General features: G+C 42.3%; 1 protein-coding gene across 10 annotated transcripts in view; it reads left to right on the top strand.

The window, feature by feature from the left end:
* The window catches only part of TCF7L2 (transcription factor 7 like 2), a 173,110-nt gene extending 147,317 nt beyond the window's left edge, over nucleotides 1–25,793 (top strand). For 3 of the 10 annotated variants that reach the window (XM_026069605.1, XM_026069602.1, XM_026069600.1), the window contains 8 exons: nucleotides 2,505–2,591; nucleotides 9,012–9,152; nucleotides 10,067–10,226; nucleotides 10,995–11,102; nucleotides 16,048–16,096; nucleotides 16,653–16,703; nucleotides 18,509–18,581; nucleotides 23,523–25,793. In XM_026069605.1, the coding sequence (XP_025925390.1) occupies nucleotides 2,505–2,591; nucleotides 9,012–9,152; nucleotides 10,067–10,226; nucleotides 10,995–11,102; nucleotides 16,048–16,096; nucleotides 16,653–16,703; nucleotides 18,509–18,581; nucleotides 23,523–23,970 (1,117 nt within the window). In that variant the 3' untranslated portion in view covers nucleotides 23,971–25,793. Of the gene's footprint in view, nucleotides 1–2,504; nucleotides 2,592–9,011; nucleotides 9,153–10,066; nucleotides 10,227–10,994; nucleotides 11,103–16,047; nucleotides 16,097–16,652; nucleotides 16,704–17,860; nucleotides 17,934–18,508; nucleotides 18,582–23,522 lie in introns of all 10 variants that reach the window. The other 7 variants (XM_026069607.1, XM_026069601.1, XM_026069606.1 and 4 more) reach the window with 5 other exon arrangements.
* Nucleotides 25,794–26,239: the final 446 nt, after the last annotated feature.

The raw sequence follows: 26,239 nt of genomic DNA, 5'->3' as shown, positions 1-26,239 counted from the left end.
AATGCCCTTACGCTGAGCCATGGTTTTTTGTTTTTTTTTAATATGCCCTGCAATTTGGTTTTCTGGGCGCTCGTGGTGGTTTTTGATGGACGTCCTTTTTAAATTTTTTTAACAGAACCATCCTCACTATACATGTGCAATCTTAAATTTTATTGGCTTTCCCTGTCAAAGCCCTGTTCATTTTTCTTGAGAAGCAACAGAGCTTTATGCTGACTAGCAAAAAGCATTCTTGGTCAAAGTGATGTTGGACAGTTGGTATCTGAGGAATGGGGTTTTCTTGCAGACAAAGAGGAATGAGTTTACTTCCAAATCAGCTAAGAAAAAAGCCAGGGAAAGTAGCGAGGTTTTTTTTATTTGTTTGTTTTTTCACTTGCAAAGCCTTGTTGGGAATGAGGTTCCCTCCAATAACTGAGTCCCTATTTTCTTTTTTTCTCCGTGATGCCATCTCTGCAATGGGTTTATAATAAATTTCCACGCTGCCTAGGCCTTTTGTGCAGCATATTTTATTTAAATACTTTATAAAATGCATTTGTGTTGCTGAATACAATGGTTCTCTGCATTATAAATCAACATTATTATCATATTTTTCTCACATAACAGGCATTTAGGCCTCATCAATGCTGGGGAGATTGTATTTCTTTAGGAATGAATTGCCCTGAGCTAGAAGGATTTTGTTCCTGCTCGAGGTTATTTGGCCAGCTGTGCTAAAATACCTCTCTGCTGGTTTGCCCTCCTTAAAGAAATGGGATTTACACCACGAAGGAGAGGGGGTAGGAGCTGGGGGTGCGCACGCAGACCTCAGGCAGGGAGTCAGATTGGCGTAAGAGGCTTTGGGGGCCTCTTGCAGGCACAGGGGCCCTGGGTCCTAGCAAGGCGTATCGGTGCGGGTGCAGGAGACCGGCACCTCGGACCGCTCCCTCAGCAGCCCGCCCCGGTCGCCCTGCACGCTGCTCTTGGTCGCAGCGCGGTCGCGCACCTCGCTCAGAGCTGGGGGCTTTCTCCCGTGGGCGGGCGGACGTTCGGCAGCTAGCCTTCTGCTCGCCCCTGAATTTCCCCAGAAGAGCGCGGCACGACCAGAACAAAACCCAGAGCGCTGTTCTCTGAAATCGTAAATTCCTCCTCATTTGTGCCGATTTACTTTCTGTGTAGGAAACCCTGAACACTGGTGGGATGCGTGTCAGCTTCTTTTTTCCTTCTTTTTTTGCTTGCAGGGCCTGGCTGCAGTACAGCCAACTTACCTTCTTCTGTTGTAACTGCTTAGCTCAATTTTGCATAGTAAATGCCTCAGTATTTAAAGCAAATATACTGAGGTAATGCCAGAAGTCAGCAGCATTAATCAAGTGAGGATGTAGGGAAGAAATTCCTTGTTGTCGCTGACGGGCTTCTCATTGTACATTTGTGTCTCAGCGCCTTATGTGCCTTAAAACGACATGGGTTTGTCCTCCTTGAGCCTTGTTTCATGTCTGCCAAACCCAAGCCAGCGTTGCCGCATGTGGCCAGTTTCAGCATCCGAGTGACAACGGCCACCTTCGTCACAGGAAGAGTCTGTCATCACCATGAGTTATCATAAGCCAACACCAGTGGCTTATTTACTTACCCACAACTCTTGCAGCTTCTCCCTGTGTTTTTTGTTGTGGGATGATACCTTCATATTCACTTTTGCTCTAATAGAGCAGCATGGCCAACCTCACATAAGTAACCAAAAGTTTTTGTTTCCCCTCATTGCCACTCATGTTTCACAGTCAACTTCTCAGCCCATCTATCCTCAGTTGGCCTGGATGTCTCTAGCATGGTACCCCTCCAAAGAAGGGATCCTACCCCTTCAAATGATATATTTGAAGGACAGATAAAARGAACTAGCCAGCACAGACAAACCTCAATCACAAAAAGTTGTGTGTCTTTCATGAGGATGCTGTTTTGCATGTTGCTGTATTTTTTAATTATTGTAATGAGGTGTGATTGTCTATTGGTTACCCACAATACTTCTTGGGGACTCTCCCCCGGTAACTCTTGTCAACACTTGTTAATCTGACAAAAGGCTACAAATTAAGCTCTGTTAATTTAATGTTTTCTCACCGAGATCTAAATACCGAAAGAGGCCCAAAGCGCAACTGAAGTCCTTTGATTCACTGTACTTTATTTTGGTATAAATTTACATTCATTATTGTTTTCCTTTGGATGTGTAGCCCTCAATTAGTGTGATGGCTCCATTAAAGCAAGCGAGACTTCGCCTTTAATTATTACAACAAAACACCTAGTTTCAGCTTGGGGAGAGGGTCTCTATTGACATAAGCAGAGGTTATAAAATTTAATTAGCCATTCCTATCAGATTTATGGCATTCAAATTGTTCCGTGTTTCTTTCCTTTGATCCTTGCTGTACAATCCCCAAGATTTTTGTTCTGATCAAATGAGAATAAAGCTTACTGTGCAGAGAGAAGTTTTTTGTTGTTTTTTCCAGCCCTTTTTTCTTTCTCTCATTCTCTCCTTCCCTTCTTTTTGCCAGGCAAGGTCAGCCGGTGTACCCGATCACGACGGGGGGTTTCCGCCACCCTTACCCGACAGCCCTGACTGTCAATGCTTCCATGTCAAGGTGAGTTCAAAGGACCGCGGTCCTGAGTCAAGAGCAAGTGTAACTCCTCCTGGCGGCCCCCGCTAGCGGAGGGTATTTCTTCGAGGAAATGTATTTCTGGAAGCACTGTAGTGAAACAGTCGCTCTCAGTTTTCGGTAGGGTGGAGGAGGAGAGGACAAGCAGCACCTGTTTGATAAGGAGAGGGTGCCTTAGTGCTATCGTGGGCCTTTATGAATTTGTTTTCGAGGGAGAGGGAAGTCGTCTCTAAAAGGCAACTAAATGAAAAAGCCAGGAGAATATGATGTTGAAAAAGCAAGGAGGAGAAGTCATGACACTTTTGCTTTCCCAGTGGCTGTCACCCAGAGCAGCGCTCTGCGTGAGAAAGGGGAGGCTCGCGAGGGAGCGGGGGGCTGTTATCCGAGCAGAGTTGGGAGGAAGGTTATTGTGCTATGTTTTCCCCTTCCAAAGCTCCAAACACTGATAGTCAACATAAAAGGACCTGCCTGACTCTCTAAAGCTTTAGAAGTATATATTTCTCCCCCTCCCTACCTCCAATTAATTCCATCTAATTTTCCAGGGGCTGCTAGTTTTATTTACAAACTGGTTGGCAGCACTATGTTTAAGTAACCACTAATTGCTCCTAATGATAGTTTTATTTTCTGTTCATCTGATTTTCAGTCTGGTTAATTAAATCGGTGGAGGTTTAGACTTTCCTGATGGGCTGAAACAGCTAATCCATTTTGATGATGCCACATAATTAAATTAGCATGCATTATATAGCAAGGTTCCACGTCTCTTCCCCACTCTGTCCCTTCCTCTCCATCTCTGCAGTTTAATATGTGGAGGTTGGTGTATAGAGGATTTAAGGAGGCAAAGATTTAAATTAAAAAAAAAAAAAAAGCACACACCACCTTGAGCAATGGAAACAAACAGCCAGAGCTCATGAGTGCATGAGTAGGGAAACGCTCTGTTATGTGCTTTAGATCAATAGAAGTAAAGGTAAAAATTAAAATCTGCCCTTGTTGCTTCAGCAACTAAAGAGAGACAACTGGAAAATCAACTTAAAAAAAAAAATTTAATAGACCCAGCACAGAGGGGAAAAAAATCCTGGGTTGGGGAGAGAGCTGCAAATTTAAACAATAGTTCCCTCCCTCCATTTAATCTTTTTAAATATCTACAAAAGATTTGCAGGCATAGTGCGAGGCAAAGTAGAGCTTGATTTAGTTTAATTATTATTAGAGAGGCTAGTCATTTGGGGGAGGGGAGAGATGTGGGAGGGGGGAGGCTATATTCCCAAGATAGGCTTTATGAAAGGTATCTAGTTAAAAAGAGTACACAGCAAATTAAATACATTATTGTGGTAATGGGACGACAGAAGTAGAGGTCTATTATACTTATGGCAGTTATAGGAAATGTAGGCTCCTTGCCCTGTTCTAGCACATCCTTTGATATTCATTCCATTCAGCAGCAGGGCCAGGACTTCTCAGAATTAAGTGATGGGTCATTATACTTTAAACACCATGGAGAAGCCTAGATTGGCAATTAAACAGCACTTGCTGACACTCGCTTGTGCCACCCTGTGACCCCCTTTAGATTGAGTTGTTGGAGCTCGGGGCCCTCAGCCTGCTAAATTGGTAGCAGGCACTTCTCCTGACGAGGGCTGGCTCTGAAATCTGCCGGCTTCAAAGGGAGCAAGATCATGTATAAACCATAATGTGGGTGCACCGTGGCTCAAAAAATAAGGCAGGAATAGATGAAATGTTACAAGTGCAAGGGGAAAATGAGAGAATAATGACAAATCTAATGCAACTCAAAGCAGAATTGTTGCACAGAAAAATGCATCCCACTGCTTGTGCATAAAATCAAGGCAGGCAGATGACATCCAGTTAACAGAAACATGTCAACAGTGAAGTAAAGTGAGAGTGAGTAAGAGAGAAGCCCCTGAGACAGCCAGGAACAAAAAATTAGTTGTCCTTAACAAGTTAAGACTCATCATTATATTCTGGCTTGGAGCCATAAAAGGAGACAGTGGTGTATAATGAGCTGCTTAGAATTTTTAGGGTGTTTATTGCAATTCATGGAATACTTGTCTAGAGAAAAAAATAAGGGGGGATGTCTCAGGCGAAGGTGAGGGGTGTGTGCACTTGCACCCAGCCTTTCTTTTTGTCTCCACCGTGTGCCCGTATGCACACGTACCCTGGCGCGCACGCAGGCTGATGAACGCATTTGAGATGTTTATCCTTTGTTTCAGCCTGGAAACTTCTCCCCCGGTTTCCCACGCGCAGGGGCACCCTTGGGCAGGCGGCGCTCTGGCGCGTGGCTCGGCACGTGTTTTCGCACGCCCGCTCTATCAGCGGGAGCACCTGCCTGCGGTGCCGGGCAGCTCTTGCCCCGCGTGGCCAGCGCAGCCGGCGCTGACGCCGGTGCCGCTCGGCAGGCGCGCCGTTGGCGGCTGGCCGCGGGATAGCAGCCCCGCAGCGCCGCGGTGCAGGCCAGAAAGTCGCCGAGCCGTTCGCTGCGTCGGCTCTGCCGGGGCGTCGAAGCCAGGGCAGAGCCCAGCTTCGCCCACCTTGCGCTCCAAGGCCTCTTCCCTGTTTTCCGAATCGCTTTTAAATGTGATTCCTGTATTTACCTGCATTATCATGTAGACCTTTGGAGCATATAATGCTTCCCAGCCCGGAATATTCCCAAAGCTTAGTAATTACAGTTCATTAGTTAGAGTATGCATATGAATAGTTTATAAAAGGTTAATGGGTGACTAATAATGATTTTAATAAATGGTTTAGACTATTAAGGTAGTGTCTTCAGGTTGTTTCAACCATTTACAACATTTTTCTCTGCTTGTAGCATCCCCTCACTCACTTCTTATGCATGCAACATGCTTAATAACATCTCTTGATCCTTTATGACCCCTCTATAATGTGTCCTTAACGTAAATGGAGACTGGGTTAACTGACTGATGGGCAAACAGTGCACCCACTACAAAAAAACAACTGCTGTGAAAGCAAATGGGGAAACAGTTTAACAGCATTACAGCACACAAACACTGCGTAGCAGTTAAGTGGTGGTAGTGGAAAATACCTTTTGTAATTGAAATTTCAGGGGAAATTCAGTTTTGCAGAATGTAATTACTGAAGTTGGAGTGCAGCCAGGAACCCAAAATTAGCACTCTGCCCCACTCTGCCTGGCGTGCCACTGGGCGCCCACGTGGAGATGCACAGGCACGCGGGCTTCAGGCCTGGCGCCTGGCCCGCTGGGGTGCTGTCTGAACGCGCCCTCGACTTTGGGCTCTGGGGCACCGTTTTCTAGCCCGAAACATAATGAGGAGCGTGCAAGTCCAAGAGGCAGGGCTGGCTCGGAGGGAGAAGCCGTTTTCAGTGTGAAATAACAAACGGCCACTGGTGACAAACGCAGAAGTTCCTGCGGGAAAACTGCCACCCTGAAGATGACTGCGGAGCTGTAGCTGCCTCTTGATGAAGGCTGCCGTGTCCCCGAATTTAGAGCTTGGGGGTCAATCTCAGCCTGGCTGAAGTCGGTGGAGGTCTTGCCATCCGTTTTGTTACAATCCGGCTGTCACACAACATGCGTACGTGGGCTTCTCCTCCTCCGCTCCCTTTCCTCCCCATCTAGTCGCTCTCCCAGGTGCAAATGCTCCCTCTCTCTTTCTCTTAAAGGCTAATTGGGAAAACAACGTGCACACATATAAGGGGGAGTTGCATTTTTATCATTCTTTTTTCACCCTCCTCAATTTTGATTAGCTAGAGATACTTAAATCTTCATTAAAAATAAATAAATGAATAAAATAACCCCTTATCTTTTGTTGAATTTGCTTGCCTTGAAGATCCTGACCGTAGCACAGTTCAACATATAGGTAGTATTTCTTCATTTGTCCGTGCCTTGTAATTTTTGATCAGGTCCTCATTTGAGAAGCAAGTCCATGACCAAGTTATCACAGCCACATCCTGTGGCCTCTTCAGAAGCTTAATAACCATTATTTTTGTGTACCCACTAACTCCAGCTGTAATCAGCCTTTTGTGGTATTGAGGAAYCCCTTTCCAGTTCCTGAGTCTGACCTTCCTCAGGCCCACTCTTTCCTACCCTTTCGTCCTTGTGCTACCACTGCAGGCAGCTGCCCTTCCCTGCTGCCGTGTGCCCCCTGCCCTGCCCACCGTGTCCCCATGCCAGGCGAGCTCAGCTCTTCCCCTCTCCTCCCCGAAGGCAGGTTTTTCCTTTCTCTTGCCATTTCATCGTCTCTGACTCTTGTTCTGGTTTGCATCGCAGGTAGCCCCAGCAGCAGTGTAGTCCTCGTTTCGACATTGGGTCTGTGTGTGGAGTTCGCCTAGGAAAGACAGTCCTTAGATAGGAAGTGTGCCAACTTTTTATCACTGTGCTTATATTGATTTCAGTGAGGTCAAGATTTTGCTGTGGGTTTTATTCCCCTCTGTGTTTATATATGTTTTCTAAAAAGCTAAAACCAGTCCCCTTTGAGCTCTCACGCTTGTTTGCATCGTACTGTGGCTGGGGGCCCCAAGCACTGTATGAACACGCTGGATGTCCAGTCCAAATACATATGCGCACACACAAGTAGAGGGAGGAACAGCAGAAGAAAATGGAGTGAAGGCCCAGTTTGTCTTGCCCACCGGTGAGGCAGTTCGGTGGCAGAAGTGGGACTACCACAGCCCCACCGTTGTCTCCTGCCCTGACCTGCCACGCACCAAAGTGTGTCCCCAGGCAGACGCGCGCTTCTCTCCCACCTACTTCCGTTGGAGAGCAGGGGAGGTCTTTTGACAATCCACTTGGAGATTTGTGTCAATGGGTCTTTAACAAAAGTAGAAACCTTTGAAGGAATAACCACTTGGCTGCCCATTCTCCTCTGTGCTTGCCATCGCACCCTCCTCCTCTCCTTTTCTCCGCGCCTTTGTTTGTAGGAGCTGTAATTTTTCTACAGAGTTTGAACAATCTCACATCATCCCTGTCGTTCCCTGCTCTTCCCACCACTGTCTTCAAAGATAAAATACTTCTGTCCAGTGATCTTGAGTACTACTAGCTGATAGACAGAAATCCACAGAGCTCATACTGGACAATAAATCCTTTTAATGAAAGTACTGCTCTGTGTTATCTTGTGAATGTAAGGAATATTTAGGCAGTTTAGGGGGTTTTAAGCTTAGTAATGGATTTTTTCAGAGGGGGGAAAAATAAGAAAATCCCATTATATTCTAATACATGTGCACAGTCTGCTTAACGATGGTATATCACCCCAGTATAGAAACCTGTTTAATAGAAAAAAATCATTGTATATGGATGATAGAAGAAATAATTCTTTTTGCAATTGTTTGTTCCATATTGCGGTACTTTATTTGGACCAAGACAGCTCAAAATTCTGGGTTGAGAGTGGGGTTTTACAAAGAAAAAAATGTACTGTTTGCCAGATCAGCTTAGCCTTGGACTTTTTGTGAGAAGTTATTTTTGAGCCAAAACTCTGGGTTAGATCCTGTTCCCTGGAAACCTGTTGACTTCAGTGGGGTTTTTCTTAGGCAAAGTCACTCAGTCATTCCCTGCGAAACCTTTTAAGACTGTTGAGGAATAACAATGATAAAAAAATCAATCCTGCTTTTGAAAAGTTTAATTTCATTTAAAAAAATAAAAAGACTGAATGACTGTGGTATGTTTGTTCTGTGGCCTCAACCTGGCAATTAGATTTTGTGCAAACGGATTCCATATCGCTGTGAATCCAGCTGCAGGACTGGGGCCTCCCCATATATATGACCATAAATCATAGAGCTGACAACATTTTTTCTCTTTAAAAAGGCTAGACTGTTGTTTTACATGAATTTAAGCCTTCCTCAGTTACCTTAATGGATCAAAATTGACTTCATTCCACAATCTTCCCACCTTCTGTTAAAGCAGTGTGGCTCAGAGATTTATTAGACACAAATAAGTATTTTCTTTTGCTCCATCAACAAAATGTAGCTAATGAGGCATCTATAAGGATTATCAGAAATGCATCTGGATTGTGTTGGCATTAATATTTTATTTTGCTGTCAATATGCAACAAAAGATGTCATCCCAAATCCACAACATGCTTCAGAACTATGAGAATTGGTTTCTTAGTTGCCACAGATAATTTCTTAGTAAAAAAAATGGTCTGGTGGATTTTCTTGCAGGTAGCTGAAATTCCACTTTCATCCAAGTTCATCCAGTTGAATTTGCCTTTTGTTAAAGATGTTAAAAATCATGATGTCTCATGTCAGTAATGATAATGAAGGGGAAGATTGGCTTTAATGACATTAGAAGAATCATTATGTTTAATTTATTGCTAATTAATGCTGCCAGCTTCCATACGCTTTGTCTAGCTGTCATGTGCTTGTTATATGCCTTTTTTTTAATGTGTGTACACATCCCTCCCCATTCATTCATTTTTATTCTGACGATTTACACAGCTTTCTCTCCTCTAGGTTTCCTCCACACATGGTCCCGCCACATCATAGTTTACATACAACTGGAATCCCTCATCCGGCCATAGTCACACCAACAGTCAAACAAGAATCTTCCCAGAGTGATGTCGGCTCACTCCACAGCTCGTAAGTTTTTACTTCCCATGTTTTATTTTTAGAAATTCCTAAATATCACATTTACATGCGTTGCTTTAAAAAAGCTTGCATTTGTGGCAATGTTTTTTGCTATAAATATTTGAACGGTAGCTTTTTCTCTTTTCTTTTGTCTAAGTGATTTGACCAGCATTTAACTAAAATATGTGAAAATAACATTGACACTTAGTCTTTCAGAGCACTTCTGTGATGTAGGCAAGTAGCTATTAATCTGACCCGTTTTAACAAGGAAATGGAATTTTATTAAGTTTCAAGATTTTTGACTAGTTTCCCTGTTATTTAATACCAAGAAACTGTGAGATACAAAGTACACAACATGAGAAGATAAATTAGAGCATAAACAGCTGGCTCGAAGCTGCAGAGAGCGCTAGTATCAAGTTTAGCTACAAACTGAGAAGAACCCTGATTTACTTGCTCCTCTTTCCCTAGCACATCTGGTACTTCTTGCCATTCGTTTTACGGGTTAATCAGGAAGACAGCATTTCAGTTCCTAGTGGTGATGGTGTTCAATTATTTCTACTACCGTCATGCTCACAAGCCCTCCCCATGAGCTAAGAATCCATTTTTCTAGGTTCTTGTGTCCTTTTGAGGTTTTTCGAGGAGGTGAGAATGTGCTCAGTGATACCGCGTAAACCTGAGATAGGTTTTGTTATAATGCTGCTAAAACTGCCCTCATATAGCAGCCAGGATATAGGCTCTAGAGAACCTTCTGGATCTCAATGGCCAGTTGTAAAAGTGTCTAACATAAGACAAGGATAACTTTACTCTGGCTTTTTTACAGTGTCTAATTTCTGAGGATTTATGTACAGGGTTGGAGGGGATTAATTTAATAAATTCATAAGAGTCCTCACTGTGAGGTTTTTGTCTGTTGTATCTTTACCCTTCAGAAAACATCAGGACTCCAAAAAAGAAGAAGAGAAAAAGAAGCCACACATAAAGAAACCTCTTAATGCATTTATGTTGTATATGAAGGAAATGAGAGCAAAAGTTGTAGCAGAATGCACATTGAAAGAGAGCGCAGCCATCAACCAAATCCTCGGTCGAAGGGTAGGTAACTGGTGTAGCCGCAAGAGAGGGGCACAGCCAGGGAGTGAAACTGGGTGGGATTCACGCTGCTTGCAGAGAAAGGGAATTGCGGCCTCCTGAATGGGTGTATTTTCCTCTGTTATTGTGATAATGGATAGGGATGTAAACTCTGCTCACAGAATCCAAGTAAACCAAAGACCCTGGTTTTTTGTTTTTTTTTGTTTTTCCCCCAGGGTCTTTTCCTGGGGGGAAGGAGGGAGGGAGGGAGGGATTTTTTTAAATTATTAGTATTATTATTTCARTGTTGTTTCCATGTCGTGGACATATAAAAATCCCGGATTTCTTGTTACATTGTCCTAGAAATAGGCAAGTATTGGAACCTGCATGAACTAGAAGAAGGGGGGGGTGCATGGGAAAAAGGAGGGAGATAGACCCTTTTAACACCTGTAATTGAGATCTTGGACTCAAAACAAATGGTTCCAGTTTTGGRTTCCCCTGTTCTTTGTTTGTATTTAGTTTTTTCATTCCCCTCTCTCATCAGGCAAACAAAGGGACTGAATGAATGTAAATGACCGAATTGTGTCTGAGTTAAGTTAACTGGAGTTATAATCTGGAGTTACAAATAAAATATGAACTGGCAGTATTCCAGATCATCTATTTTAATCTAGCATGTTTTATGAAAATCAGTTCTAACTGTATTTATATATAGCTAATATTCTCTGCTATTAACATGCTTTTAAAAAAAGCTGTGCTTTTTATTTTTATTTTTTTCTCTTTTCTTCACCTCAGTGGCATGCATTATCCAGAGAAGAACAAGCGAAATACTATGAACTAGCAAGAAAGGAACGACAGCTTCATATGCAGCTGTACCCGGGCTGGTCTGCACGGGATAACTATGTAGGTTCCTATGTAGGTGGAAATTTTTTTAGTAGTAGAGCTTGTAGAAATGTATATGTGACCTGCTGAACTACGACCACACATTGCACACAAGCACTACTTGGAAAGCGTGGCTCAGGATCCCAATCTGGTAACAACAGCGGACGCTTCCCTCTGCAATACTAAAACTATTGGGGATAATTCACAGCCTCCACTTGGAAGAGGCTTCCTGACTGGGACTAGTAAAAGGTTAGAATTGGGGCATGACAGTAGAGCTCTGTGAAGAAACTCTTGCCTTCACTTTTACCAGCGTCTGGAAATGTTATTTGGCTTGCTGGTCATTTTAAATTCATTAAAAAAAAATTAAAATTCCCCTAGTATGGCTTCTCTCCTTTCCACCAAAAATATGAATAATTAGTGTCTTGTGCTTATCTGTGTGAGAGTATAGTGGAAAGTGGAAGAATGACTTATCCTAGCTTCAGAGAAGGACTGGCAAAACCAAAAGCGTGACTTGTTTGAAAGTCTTACTCTCAAGTGGGGTTAAATGAATTATTCCACGCTCTACTGTTGTATATTTCAATTATGTTCTGCTTTTTCATGGCCATGTTATCTATTTTTTTCCCCTTCCTCATTCTAAAAAAAAGTGTTTGGGAATTTGCGATCAATTCCTGGAGTGCTTTTTAGATTGATTCCCCGTACGCCTTTGAGAAAGCCTGTTTGCAGCTAAAAGTGGTAGAATTTTGTGCCCTTACAAATGTAAGGCCAGCATTGTAACCACTTGCTAGTAGCATGTAACCCCTTTTTCCATGCCTTCGTGGAAGCAGTACATCTGGTAGTAAGTGTTTGCAAGCCTAAACCTATAAATTCATGACAGATTTCTGGATTGGTGGGAGCTCTAAACCCTCCTTAATAGGATCATAGAAGTATCTTGATTATTAAAAATATATATATATATATAAAAACAAACACGTAAAACTTTCAAGGTCTCTGATTCTGGAATAAACCCAGCTCCCTACCTTCCTGGTACACTTAACTTCAGGTTTGGGGAGCAGCATCTTTAAATTTATGTCAGTTGTGTACAGTGTAAAACATTTTGTTTTTGTTGAAGTCTGTATCTTCCATCATCATCATCACTGCCGTGAACTCTGTTTTGCCGTAAATCACCTAAACTGTGTGCTTTGTGTATAGCAATGTTGACCTGTAAGAGCATTTGCTCTTCCATATGTATGGCTGGGAAAGCTAGTTCAGAGTTTGCAAGAAAGCCTAGAATAGCAGCAGCTGTCTATGCTCGTCCACCATTTCAGCAGTGGAGAACACTCACTTTCACTTAATTAGCAATATTTACTTAAGAAAATTTTCTCAACTCCTTACATTCTCTGTCTCAGTCACCTTTTCCTTCCGTTGGCCTCCGCCTCTCCCTTCTTTATTCATCCCTGAAGGTATAGCCGTGAGTGCTCCGCGTAGAGGGAGGCAGAGGAAATCTCTTTAAATCCAGTGAGGCACTGCTGAACATTGGTTTTCCCTTTTTTTTCTCCTGTGTTGTTTGGCCTGAGACTATCAGACCATAGGCTTGAGGTAGTTCTCGGTACTGAGCAGTATTGTCTTCTTGGGTGTTCAGGAGGGAGCATACGCTTAACTGAGGTTTCAGGAATGTTCATTCTGCGCAGTGACTGTGCCGCTGACAGATGGGCATGTACAAAGCCTTCAGTGTTTAGGACCTTTTACTTTTGTCCTCACCGTGTGAGCACTGAGAAACCCTTTCTTCTCAAGCTAAAAAGGACAGGATGAGAAAGCCGGCGCTTTCCCAGCGGCTTGATGCTGTACCCCCAGGTGACCTTCAGGGGGAACCTTCCTGCCTGAGGAGAGCTCAGTAGCTTTGCATCACACAGTTGCATCATCTGCGGGATTTATTTATTTCTCTCTTCCATCCATGCAGAGCTCTCAGAGTTTCCCTCCTCCCTCAGCGCTTCTTAGGGTCTCAAGCCCTTTCAGGGATCTAGAAGGGGAGCATGTTTGGGGTGCTTAAAATGGTTAAATTGTGAGCCATTTCACATCAGGCAGTAGGATGAGGCCAGCTGTAGCCCAGGTCTTCAGAAATAGGATTGGTGCATTCAAGAAATGCAGCTTTCAGCATATTTTTAGAGAAGAGGATTCAGTGAATCCCTTGTGGCTTGCTGGTGTCACAAGGCACATTCTCTCTTCCTGAGATCTAATRTAAGACATTAAGCTGCACTGAATGCTGGAGTCGGAAATATGTAAGGGTCTAGTAACCTTGTCCGCCTGTAGTCTAGAAAATTAGTACAGAAGGCTTCTGCAGTCTTGTCAAAACCCATATTGGTTTGGCTCTGCCAAAACAGTAAGCAAGTGTTTACATCCACATCTACTTGCAGCCTAAGAATTTGTATAATGTGACGATGGAAAATGTTACGGACCATCTGCTCCAGTCTGAGGAGGGCAGTCTGAGACAAAGACAAAAATGTGTCTGCTGCAGAGCACTTCAAAACCTGCTGCCATATTTTTTTCTTAACTCCATGTATGCGTTTAGCTACATAATCAAATAACTTCTTATAGCACAGAAACTGAACAAGCAAGCAAGATATTTTTCCCCCTATTACCTTGGAAGAGAATGTAGAAGTACTTAGTGGGAACTTTTTCTGTTCTTTGTTAGGAATAGAGTTTTCAAAGCTGGTGTTGAAAAGGGACCAGAAATTCCTGGTCCCTGACTGACATTCCTGTATGTCAGCCATTTCTAATACATTGCTCCCTAAAGAGGTTATAGTACTTTAATGCCTGGCTGGAGGAGTTTGTGAAGGGCAGATGACTCTTGGTCTGTGTTCTGGCTGCCCTTGTGTGAGAAAGTTACAAGTTCTCAAATTGGAATAGCCCTTGGATGCCCAAATATACAGCAAAAAGTAATCAAATTAACACAAGATGCATTCAGTTAATTAACAAAGTGGCCTCCTTGAGGTTAAATAAAAAGCAGGCTTATGGTCCTGAGGCAATTGTCCGATTTCAGTTACGTTGTTGAAAAGCTGGAAAAAATTCACTGGCTTTCATAAAGTTACTGCCAATTTAGACCAATGTAAATGAAGCAGAGTCTGAACCTCTTGTATTTTTATGTGATATGTGGACTTCAGCATACAAAGTTTTCCCCCCATTTTATTCTCAAGGAGTTTTAGGAGCAGTGCCTCATTCTCCTCCTTGTCTTTTCCTGTCATGTCAGGCAGATGGCTGGTGTAACAACTGATACTTTACTTAAACAGAGAACTCAGAACGATAACTTACCATATCCCCCCAAATGACCTTAGAGGTGTCTGAGATGATTTCTCAGTAGCAGCATTCAGGCCACAGGATTATGTGCATGTCCTTTAAAATTTACTATGCACACAGCTTTTTCCCTCACCAGAAGGCTCTCTTGAACAAGACTGTACTTGTCATAGCCTGGGCAGCGGGGGGGGCAGTTTACAACAAGGAGAAAAGAGTGCAGAAGCCTTGTGCCAGAAAGCCAGCTTTTGGGGAGGAAAAACACTACTACAACAACAACAAAGCGAAATCCAACTTTCACGTTGGGTGAATTTCTTACTAATAAATTCCAGGTAATGTATCATAGTGAGTGTGCCAAACATAGTGGATGGGCCAAACTGAAGCCAAATTTAACCATTTAGTTGGAAGCCAGACCAACCTACTGAGAGGGAGATGTCCAAGATGTAGGAGAACCTCCTGGCCTCCCCTCAGATATTGCCAGACCTTCAAAAGTGCTGTGAGATTCCTTTTTTCAAGACATGCTTGTTCCCTCTTGACCACAAGGGACTGCTGGTCTTACGCCTTTTCACCAATTCCTCTTACTACCACATCTTCAAAAGCAGAGGTCACTGCGCTGTTTACAGTTGACATTGCTGCCCAGAAGATGTTGCTTTTAGTATCTGGGGACCTCTGAAAATGAAATGACCGTATTCCCCCACACTAGCCTTTTTGTTTTGCTCTGCAAACTCTGTCACTCATTGCTGGAAGAAGAGTTTTCTTAGAAAATAATTTTTTCTTTTGAGCCATGCTCATCATCGTCTTCTCCTTTTCCACAGAGTTCAGGCTGATCCTCATGGTTGTGTCCTCTTGCACAGTGCTGGAGGGAAAGTGGGAAAGGACAGACCCTTATTTCTCCAGCCTCTTCTGTTCCATTTCCCCCTCCGATCAAAAACCATAATAAATTGCATCATCTTGATGGATAATATTTGGGAAAGGGCCATAGTTTAGCAAATTATTACTGCTGATTTTCTTTGTGATAGAGCAAAATGTGGACAGTGTCTTAGTTGTACCACACTTTGGATTTTTTTATGCTTCCCAGGTTTGGGGTGTATTTATAAACCTGCAGGTTAGGCTTTCCTCGTTATTGTGGCTTCCTTGTCTGTTTTAATGGTCAATTTTGGCAGCTGAGGAACCCCAGGGGCTCAAGTCTGGCCTCATTCGCTCACTGTCCCTTGTTCAGTCCACCTTGTTCCCCCTTCTTCTCTTCCTCCCCCCTGAAAAAATGTGACCACGAATGATTTTTGCCACTTCCAGAYGCAGGAATGTGCAGGTGTCAGACATTATTGTCGTCATTCTGAACTTACCTTAAAATAAGCTCCTTCCGGTTCTTTCTGCCTCCACGCCAGCTGCTCACGGCTTTCCGGGGGTGTTAGCTTTGCGGGGGGCCGTAGTGGGGCTGTCTGAAAGCAGAATAAGCAGCACAGCACAGGGTGGGCGGGCAGGCAGAGCCGTCCCCGGGGCGAGAGCGTCCCCTCGGGGCCCTCCTCGGCTTCCCGGAGACGGGAACGCGCCGCAGGTGCATCCCGGCGCTCGGGGCTGCCACGCGGTGGTTCGTGTCCTCTCTGGTGGGCTTCGAGGACAGAGCACTCTGCTGTCACTCTGTGCTGTCGAACAAAGAAAATTCTCTTTTTTAATCCTTCTCCTTTGTGTATGTTTCATGCAGGGAAAGAAGAAGAAGAGGAAAAGGGATAAGCAGCCCGGAGAGACCAACGGTAAGTAAAAATAAGTCTGAATATCTTGCGTAGCGGAACTGTGGCCATGCTGATCTTACGTTCCTAGGCACGGGGGAGGTGGGCAGGAGTCTCGTGGCCTCACTGGGAGCCAGTCCCTATCGTAGACAGCCTTTTTTAATGCACTCTAATTATTTATTCACTATTGCCCTTCTAAAACTAGTAACCAAGCCATTGCATGTAAGAGCCTCTTGTGACACTAGTTGAATTTGTACGTAATAATTGCAAAGCCTTTAACTGCAGATCCGTAGTTGTAATGCCTATGCCATTGTTTATAAAGTCGTCTGCTTATTTTGCGCGTATGTGTGTGTGTGCGTGTGTGTGTGTACGTATGTATGTGTTTGGTATTAATTTGGGCTGTACCTGTATGTTCTGATGCATGCCTTACAGTGGTAAATCGCACCCAATTTAAATTAAGGAGGTTTGCCATTCTATATAGGAAATTAGAAATACTGCATAGGCAATCTCATAGTCAATTTTGAAGAAGCCCTAACTTAATTTTTTTGAAGCCTTTGTGTAATTTGTTCTTTTTTTTCAGAACACAGCGAATGTTTCCTAAATCCTTGCCTTTCACTTCCTCCGATTACAGGTGCTAACGTCATTTTGAGTCATTTAAAATAGTTTATGAACTGCTTTTTAGTTTTTTTTTTTTCCTGCCATTATAGATTTTAACATTAAACACTTATGACATTAAGAAAAAATACCATCCACACGTTTTTATAGTATTTATTATCTATATATCTTTATATCTATATATGTTTGATAGTATTTTTTAATTTGTTTTTGTTTTTTGTAACAATTGCTATTAAAACAGTAATATGGTAAAAATAACGCAAGAGTTGTACTAACTGTGCAAATTGAATATGCAGTATTTCTTTAAAGAGACTGATAAGAATGGAAGCAAGTCAGTAATGAACCTCCTTAATCTAATGGCATTTTTCATGGCTCCCACTAAGTCTTCTCACATTAGCATGCATACGCTTTTTTTTTTATTATTATTATTTTAGTTTTGGAATTTTTGTTTTTGCCTTTCTTGCTCAAGCCTATTCATTGCAATTCACCAGCTGTACTAACTCAGCACCTTGCCATGCTTTACGTTTTATTTTCTGGCTGATACTAACATGCTCATTCTGCAATCTGCTTATTCTTATCCATTCCTTTAAATATAAATTAATAAAAACAAATAAATTGAATGTTATTCCAAAAGCTGCATTATCCCAGGAGATATAATTTCCTTTTTTTCTTTTTTTTTCTCTTATTTTTATTTTGTATCTGAGTTGAAGAAAAAAGCATGTTCAGGATCTAACTTCCATACTCAGCTTCTTTTCTTCCTTTTTTTCCCCTCACAAAAAGCAGAAGAAAAAAAACGAACCCAAATAAATCTTGCCTGAAACGTCCTGCTAGACCAGCCACAATGACTTTCCTCTATCTGCTCTTTTAAATGGGAAAGAGACAGTCCTTTATAAAGGGATACTGCAGCTTTAATTGCAACAGCTAATCTCAAGAGTTGAATAAGAATGTGATTATCACTATTTTTTTTTTTTTACTTTTAAATCGAAAGTCAATATTTTGCAATTAATAACGAGGACATTGATTTTTATTCCCTTTTTTATTTTTATTTTTTCCTTATTTTTATCTTTCTCTTTTTTTCTCCCCTTCTTTCTCTCTTTCTCTCTCTCTCTCTCCCTCTCCCCCTCTCTTTTTTTCTCTCCCCCTTTTCTGCTCGCTTTTCTTGAACTCATTCAGACCTGAGCGCTCCTAAGAAATGCCGAGCGCGCTTTGGCCTTGATCAACAGAATAACTGGTGCGGCCCCTGCAGGTGTGTATAGTTTTCCCAGACTCGCTATGGCTGATTTGCAGCTGGTTTATTTGGTACTTTCCCCTTTTTTTCCTGCCTTGTTGCTTTGTAGCTCTGTATTGTGATCTAGAAGACACAAGGGAGTGGGACACTGCCATGAGTTATCGTCTCTCTGAAAGGGTCTTGCTTTTTTGTTTTTTTTTTGTTGTTGTTTTTCCTTCCTCTTTGCTGCTGCTAGCCAAAAACCCACTGTAAAACAGCATCAGCCTTAAGCCTATCTGATCCGTGGTTCAAACACAGTCCTGCCCCCCTGGCCTCCTCTCCAGGAACGTCACCTTTTCCCAAGGCCCTTGATAACATGGCACTGAGTGTGGTACCGGCACGGGACGGACGCACAGCCGTGTCGCCACGTCACAGTTTTTTGTTCTGGCTCATTGTGAAAGTCCTGTTTCTTTCAGGCCCTTGGTATGAGGGGAGATTACCAAATAAAACTGAGGTGATTAAAAGCTAAACGTAGCTGTAGCTAAGATTACACAGTCCAAATGAGCTCTATCCACCATTGTGTTGTATTTTTTGTGTTTACCTTATGCTAACAGATGCAAATACTCCAAAGAAGTGTCGGGCATTGTTCGGGCTTGACCGACAGAGTTTATGGTGCAAACCATGCAGGTATAATCCTACCCACTAGGCCTTTGGGGAAATAAAAGCAATCTGTCCTCTTAGTGCATTTGTGTGATTTTATTTTTTTAATCTTTTTTTCCCCCACCCCCACCTTTCTCTCTCCCACAGCACCAATTGCTAATAATCTTTGATCTTTGGAACTTCTTGCTAATTTAATGCCATTTTCTCTCTTTCTTTACCAATAACCTCTCCCTGGTGGTAGAACTGGGAACAAGAAAACTTGAAGTGCTTAAAGCTGGCAGGTTTTTTTTTTTTTCCAGATTGTCAGCAAAATGCATGTTTAGGTGGACATTTTATATTTTGTCTTTTGTGTGGGTCTGTGTCCACTGTCTCCAAAGGTTTAAAAGATTCTGGGATATGCAGCACTAGTGTTTTTATCTTGATTATAGATATACAAGCCAGTGTTTACAGCTTATATTGGACTCACTTTTTTGGTTTGTCTGCAAAATTTAAATAGATGCCTATATACCAATATTCCTCGGTAAGGCTTGTGTAGTTATTATTTTTGAAATGATCTGATGTCTTTTTTCTGATTCTGAAAATAAATTTTTCCAAATTTTATCCCAACAAGTGAGCTGTAAACTCTTGAGCTCTAGATAAAACTAATTACAACTTTAGTAGGACAGTTTTCAGCATTAAAAGGAGATGAAAGACATCAGAGGGCCCAAATTCCGACAGCCCATGTTCTACTGGAGTATAATTCTGTGTATAACTCAGTACGTACTTCTTTCTTGGTGGAGGGATACCGAGTAGTTCTTTTCTCATTCCTTTTTCCTTAAATGATCGCATTTGGTTAAATTTGTTGTTTCTTTGTTCTGATACAAGCAGTCTTTGAATTTGGAATATTATGATGGTAGGTATTTCAATCCAAACCACACTCTGTGTGTAGTGATTCCTCTCCCGCATTTTCCCCTCTTACTCATGCCAGTCCCATGTGCTTCATCTCATTTAGAATGTAGATCAGATGTTCTTCATATTTTGTGTATGCACGCAGTCTTGTTTGTGCTTAGTATCGAGGAAAACATGAACCGAGGGTGGTATTGTATGTCAAAATATGAGATAAGAGAAGGCGCTGAAAATGTCTTCAAAAGATTGCATATTGTCCCATATAAGTCATGCTTAGTACCGGCTGTTTGGGGATTGAGGCGTTAGATATCAGTACTAGTATATATGTTAAATTTTGAAAGCAGCAATTTCTTAAGGCTTAAGGAAAGGAATAAAAATTCAGCCTAATAGGGCTGGGTAGCTGCTTTCGCTGTTAATTGTTAGGAGACTCCAATCTCATGCTAACCAAAGACTCTAACACTGTATTTAATTAGGCTTTATTCTGTGGTTAATGTACTACACACTATCAGCAGATATTTGTGTAGTCTAGTGATACAGGATTTGAAGCATGTCGAACTCTGTATGCCGAGTATCAGAACTGTGGGCACATCGTGTTTGTGTTGCTTAATCTTTCCCTAGCTGATTAAGTAAACATCATACTTTTAAAGCTTCATTTTATCACTAAGGGGACTTTTCATTTAGTCTGTACATTTGTTAGCGCTTAGGTTATATGTGAGACGAACCCTCTCTTAACTTGCTCCAGCTTTTGGTTAGAAATCTTTGCTTTCAGAGACTTTATTTTTTGAAACCAATTTCAGTATTAGTTTTGAGCCATACAGTGCCTTTCAGTGGTGTAGCTGATAGCTTTAGACTTTTAGCGCAGGGAGATGTTTTCTCATTAGGCAGTTTAGAGCATTTCTCTCCTAGTTCTGGTCCTAACCATTATAACAGCGTATATGATAACATGGTAGGTTTTGTAGGGCGTCTTAAGTAGATGCTAAAGGGGCACAGTTTGCTGACAGTATGGAGACTGGGGCATCTCTGCTCCCAGCAGCTGAACCAACCTTGTCCTTTTCTGTGGCTCCCACTCCTGGGCAGTTGCAGCGCTGCTGCTTGTTCTGGTGCTGCCCTAGGGCTGGTTTCAGCAGGCAGTGTAAGCGGGGTCACCTCTGCTCACTTCTGCCCTCCTGACGTGGCAGGGGACGTTTTCAGAACGGCGCACAGACGAATAGTCCTTACGGTGCGCTTGTGTGTGTGTGGGGGGGGTACGCAGAAATTTTAGCCCTGCTTTAAAGACAGCAAGACTGAGGCACGAAGAGCTCCTCAGACTTTAACTTATTCCCCTTCACCAGAGTTGCCCGCCGTGGTTAGCTTCTGGTAAAATTTGGCTTGTAGGGTTTGGGGCATTTACTCATTTGCGTATTCTGGCCCATCTAACCCTGCCATGAACACAACCACGCATAACACAGGATGGGAACAGCACAGGCTCAAGAAGGAGAAATGCCTCCCCTTGAACCATCAACATTTTAGTAAATGGCTTTTCAGACTAAAAGTGGTCAGCGCACTATTAAAGAGTTTGAAACAGAGGAAACATTCTGTTAAGATAGCAGAGCAGTGTTTTTAATTTTAAAAAGACTATTAGCTCTGCAAGCTCAGAAAGTCACATAGTTCCGTGATATCTTGATTTACATCTGCTTTGCCATGGGAAAACTCTTCTTTTCAGGCCACTGAACTTAAGCTAGTATTAAAAAAATCAATTGAATTTTTGGCACACTAGATTCAAACTGCCTCCAGTGAAATAATTAACTGCCTTGTAGATTCAGAGCAATYCAGTTGAATGGCTTCTGGACCACTGTCAATGAGGCAGGCAGAACTTGGTTCTCTGCTTGCAAATTACTTTTTTTAAAAAAAAACCCCTGGGGTGTCCAAATTGTGAAAACCCACCTTCCCACACAAGTATTTTCTGTGAGCTTTGTGAAAAGTCATTGTTCTGCTTTGTTCCTGGCTGCTGTACAGAAAGTCCCAACACAGATTGTGGGCCTGGTAGCATTGCAAAGTTTCAGACTCGGAAGTGGCACAGGAGAGGAGAAGGGATGGAAGAAAGAGTGGCAGAAGTGTCGTTAGCCTAGTGCCAGAGCYTTCCCATGCGTTCTTGGATGGTAGATGAATTAACAGGTTCTGTTTTGAGCCCACCAAGTTAATTTTTTTTCTGTCTTTTAACTTTGCTCTAATAAAGCATGGTTTACTGCCTTCACTTGCTGTCTTCTATCTTTCTTTCTTTCTTTTTAACATTTAAGTTGCATGGATGTCTTTAGTTTTTAGCATGTGTTGATCTGCAGGCTAACGTGGTTAAAACTCTGCTAGCCTTAACTTACCTTACCATGTGGAACTTGAAGCAGAACCTCAGGCCATTGCCTGATTCTCTGGAAAAAGGGATGTCACAACACTGACATCTTCCAGATCCCTCACAGAAGGAGATGGAAAGGTGGGGTACCAGGGCTTGCTGTTCGCTTCTGGCTATGGGAGACAGTATCTTTTGCCTCCAGGATCAAGCTGGTTAGGTTTGCCTCACAGTGGAGAAATGTCTAGCTCCATTGCCTAGACGAAGGACTTTGGATTATACCAAGTGAAATGCAGTTGCCATATATATGGGAGAAAATCTACTGCCAGAAATGAAGTTAGTGGGGGAATTGCACACAGCAACATTCATCATCTGTGCCAGACCACGGCATTTCACTTGCTCCTCTCTAATCTGCTCAAGCTGCTCAGCTAGTGCGAGGTGTCCACTGGAGAGGGACAGCGGTGTGCTCCTCGCGGAGGTGGTTGTGAACAGCGTAGCTGGCTCTTCCCAAAGATTTTGTGGCAGAGCCGCTTTAGACAGACTTTGTCAAATACATTGCGCTGGGTCAGCATTTCCCATGGAAAGCGTGCTTGTAAGTAGGAGGGCCAGAGAGCCATCGTTATTAGGGTCAATATGACCACTGAACATCACTCTGCCAGATGCTGTAGTCGTTTGCCTCATTATTTCTGTCCTGCTGCTAGAATTGTCTTGCATATACTTGGCAGGAGAGATGTTGTGAAACTGTCATTTGTTGTTCATTGCTCCTTTACATTATTAAGTGGACAGAGGGAGGAGAAGAGATTTCTGTTGGGTCACATATTCGGTTATTTGAAGACAAATGGCTCTTGTGAAATTCTCATGTTCCCTGGTGTGAAATAAGTTCCATGTTGCTCTTCATCTTTGTACCTGTCGTCGTGCTCCTCACCTACTGAAATTGGTCCCACTCTGAAGTTACATGGGTGGCCTCTCAGAGGAAAATTCCCCAAAAAGCAGAGAAGCAGTTTCCCAAATCTACCACTCTCCCTTAAAACAAAAAGTAAAACTGAGTCGATTTAAAGCCACAACCTGCAGGCCATACAACCAGTTATTCTTGTTATTTTGGATCATATTCTGTTTATCCTGTTCTTTTCCTGGTTTTTCTTTTGTTTGTTTGTTCGTTTTGTTTTTATTTCCCCTCCCTTGTTCTTTCTATTATATACTCTTCCTGTCTGACTCTGACATCTCTGAATTTGGTGTGGTTCGTAACAGAGGAAAAAGCAATGAGCAGTAGGTTGCAGCCGTTCTTGCCTCCCAAAGGCAATGCATCGTAAAGACTACAGGTGACGCAGGTGTAGAGATAGCCATGTTAACTTGGACAGCATTATGGGACATCTTGAGATACTATCAACTCTCAAAAATTGTTATCTTACAAGGATTAAATTTTTTCCTAAGGAAAGTCGAGTTTACAGATAGCACAGTGGGCTCAAAAACCATGTCTCTGATTTTATGATTACTTTTAAAATAAAAAAACAAAAGAGGCAGCCTGAAAAGGAGGGTGACAGAGAGACAATTTGCGAATCTTTTCCAAATCCATTAGTGGAGGGGAGGTTCCTGCGTGAACTCGGTGCCGAGAACGCCCAGCCAGATCTTAAGCACGGTGCGCAGGGCCTGGGTGCAGCCTGGTCAGAGCCCAGAGTAGTTTGTTTATGGCTCTTTGCTTTAGATAACTTTCTCCATTAGCATCTTTGCCCTTTATTCACAGATAACTCTCTCCCTGTTTCTAGGAGAAAAAAAAAGTGCGTTCGCTACATACAAGGTGAAGGCAGCTGCGTCAGCCCACCCTCTTCAGATGGAAGCTTACTAGACTCTCCTCCTTCCTCTCCCAACATGCTGTCCTCCCCCCCAAGAGACTCGAAACCACAGACTGAACAAACGCAACCTCTCTCGCTCACGTTGAAACCCGACCCGCTGGCACACCTCGTCATGATGCCGCCGCCGCCGTCCGCGCTCGGCCTGACCGAGAGCTCAGCGAGCAAGCCCAGCGCCCTGCCCGCGGCGGCGTGTCCCAACGGGGCTCTGGAGCACCAGCCGGCCACCCTCGCGCCCGCCGCCGCCGCCGCCGCCGCGTCCTCCTCCTTAGCACAACCTTCGACATCCTCCTTGCATTCCCACAGCTCGCTGCCGGGGACACAGCCCCAGCCGCTGTCACTTGTAACCAAGTCGTTAGAATAGCTTTAGCCTCTTTAGCCCTTTCCGTTTTGTTTCGGGGTTTTAAATTCTGTTGGGATTTTGGTTTTCGTTCCCTTTTCTTTCTTTCTTTCTTTCTTTTTTTTTCCTGTTGCTGTCGTTCGTTGTTTGTCGCCGTTTTTCGGTTTCGTTTTTAATTCGTGCCGCGTGGCTACATTAGTTGATGTTTTATCGAGTTCATTGGTCAATATTTGACCCATTCTTATTTCAATTTCTCCTTTTTAAATATGTAGATGAGAAAAGCCTCATGATTCTGCCAAAATTTTTATCAACAGCTGTTTAAAGTCTTTGTAGCGTTTAAAAAATATATATATATACATAATTGTTATGTAGTTCCAATAGCTTAGTTTTAAAGACTGATTTTAAAAATTAAAAAAAAAAAAAGAAGCAATTTTGAAGCAGCCCTTGCCGGAGGCATTGGTTCTTTATTATTTGTATTAAATACGAGCTTGCGAACCAATCATTTTACATCTGGTTTTTAAACCTTTAAGGGCACAACGAATGCAGTGCCGCTACTACTTCTTTTTTTTTTCTTCCTTGTGTGAAACAACCTTTATTGTGATGTTACTTGTTATTGTTTAAATGTACAGAAACAAAGGGTTAAAAAAAATGTGTTAATATACCTTGTTCCATGGTGTTGTTCTTTTTGGGGGAGGGAACGCTACTCAACAATTAAAAGTATCACAACGCTATTGGACCAGTAGTATTTATTGCTTTAGAAATTGCTTGTTGTATCTGTATGTTGTCCCTTTTTAAATGTTTTTTTCCTCTTTTTTTCTTGAAACATTGTATAAATTTTTTTTCCCTTAGTGTAAGCATCTTATATATAACAACTCATTTGTACAAGGTTTTTAAGTTTATATATAAATGTGTATATATATATTTTTTCCGGGATTTTTGTTTTTGATTTCCTTTTGTGTTTTTTTTTTTTTTTTGCTGTATGAAACACAGTTGCCACCAAATGGACATTCGCAGATGCATTTTTCAAGGATCAATAGTGTAAAAAATAAATTGCTTTAAAAGCCATTACACACAAAAAGACTTGAAAATTTAGCAAGGGAATTTTTAGCAATGCCGTTTGAAAAATAGCAAGGTCCAAGTGTCTCCCATTCAGAACTGCAGCTGAATCCCCTGCGACATTAGGACTGTAGGCTGTGTGCAAAATTTTTATGTGCCAAAATTCTCAGTGACTTTTAACTTTCTCCCGACAACTTTATTATTTTTTTTAATGCTGTAATTTTTTTGTTCATCATGTTTTGCTGTGATGTTACATAGGTAGATATGTATGTAGTTTTAATGTCACCTATAACAGACGTGTTTGGTAGCAGATTGTCCGGAAAGCATTTAAAATGAAGAGGTATAAACCCTTAAGGGCCAAATTCTGTATATTAGATTATTCATAAAAGGAAAATCAGACTGCCACTTTTATGTACACTTACTACATACAGGTAGGTAGCAAACTTAAAACAAAAAAAAAACCTAGGCATGTTGATGTTGCAAAAAACGCTGTATAAAGCTGAAAAATTGTTCATCTGTTCATTCAGTGCCATTGTAGTTGACATGAAGCGATTGTAAAACTGTCTCAGATTTTTCTCTGGTTTATTAAGATGCTAACTATAACATTTTTTGTGAATACTTTGAATGTTTCCTAACAGTTGTGATGTTACTGTTCCGTTTTATGCTCTTATTCCGATTTTCATTTTTAATGGTTTGGAAGCCATTTTTTGTAATGAATAAATGTTCATGCTGTACAGTATCTGTAGCATGCAGTTCTGGATTAATAAAAGCAACTTAGTATGTGCAGAGAATGGCTTGTCAACTCATTTATGCGTTGACTGCATTTTACTCTGGCCAAAAAGATTTACAGCCCGAGAGGAAAACTTCCTCGTAACATTTTTCTTGAAAAATCTTGCCACTTCCAGCCAGCTCTGCTTGGTGAGAAATACTCTGTTTCGTTTGCGTTCTTTTGCTGCTACCTCTCAGAGTGCCTGCTAAACTCATTTTGTGCTAGGCCTCCCCTGCTCAGCAAACTGTTTTGCGTGAGTAGCAGTAGTTGAAAATGCCTTTTATTTAAAGCAAATGGTACATGAGTTGGCAAGARACAAGTAACGCATGAGCTAAAGTAATGTTGTCCTTCTGGTGTGAAGTGGTACGCCTCCATGATCCTGACAGTGGGACGGGAGGCCAGGGCTGATGATACCTTTAATTTTAAAGAAAACATTTTGTTCAGCCTGCTGATCCTCCAACACAGGGC

Source organism: Apteryx rowi, unplaced genomic scaffold (genome assembly GCF_003343035.1).
Source record: "Apteryx rowi isolate R43461 unplaced genomic scaffold, aptRow1 scaffold_3, whole genome shotgun sequence".
Taxonomy (NCBI): domain Eukaryota; kingdom Metazoa; phylum Chordata; class Aves; order Apterygiformes; family Apterygidae; genus Apteryx; species Apteryx rowi.
Note: the sequence above shows the minus strand (reverse complement) of the source record. Positions and strands in the feature narration are given on the sequence as shown.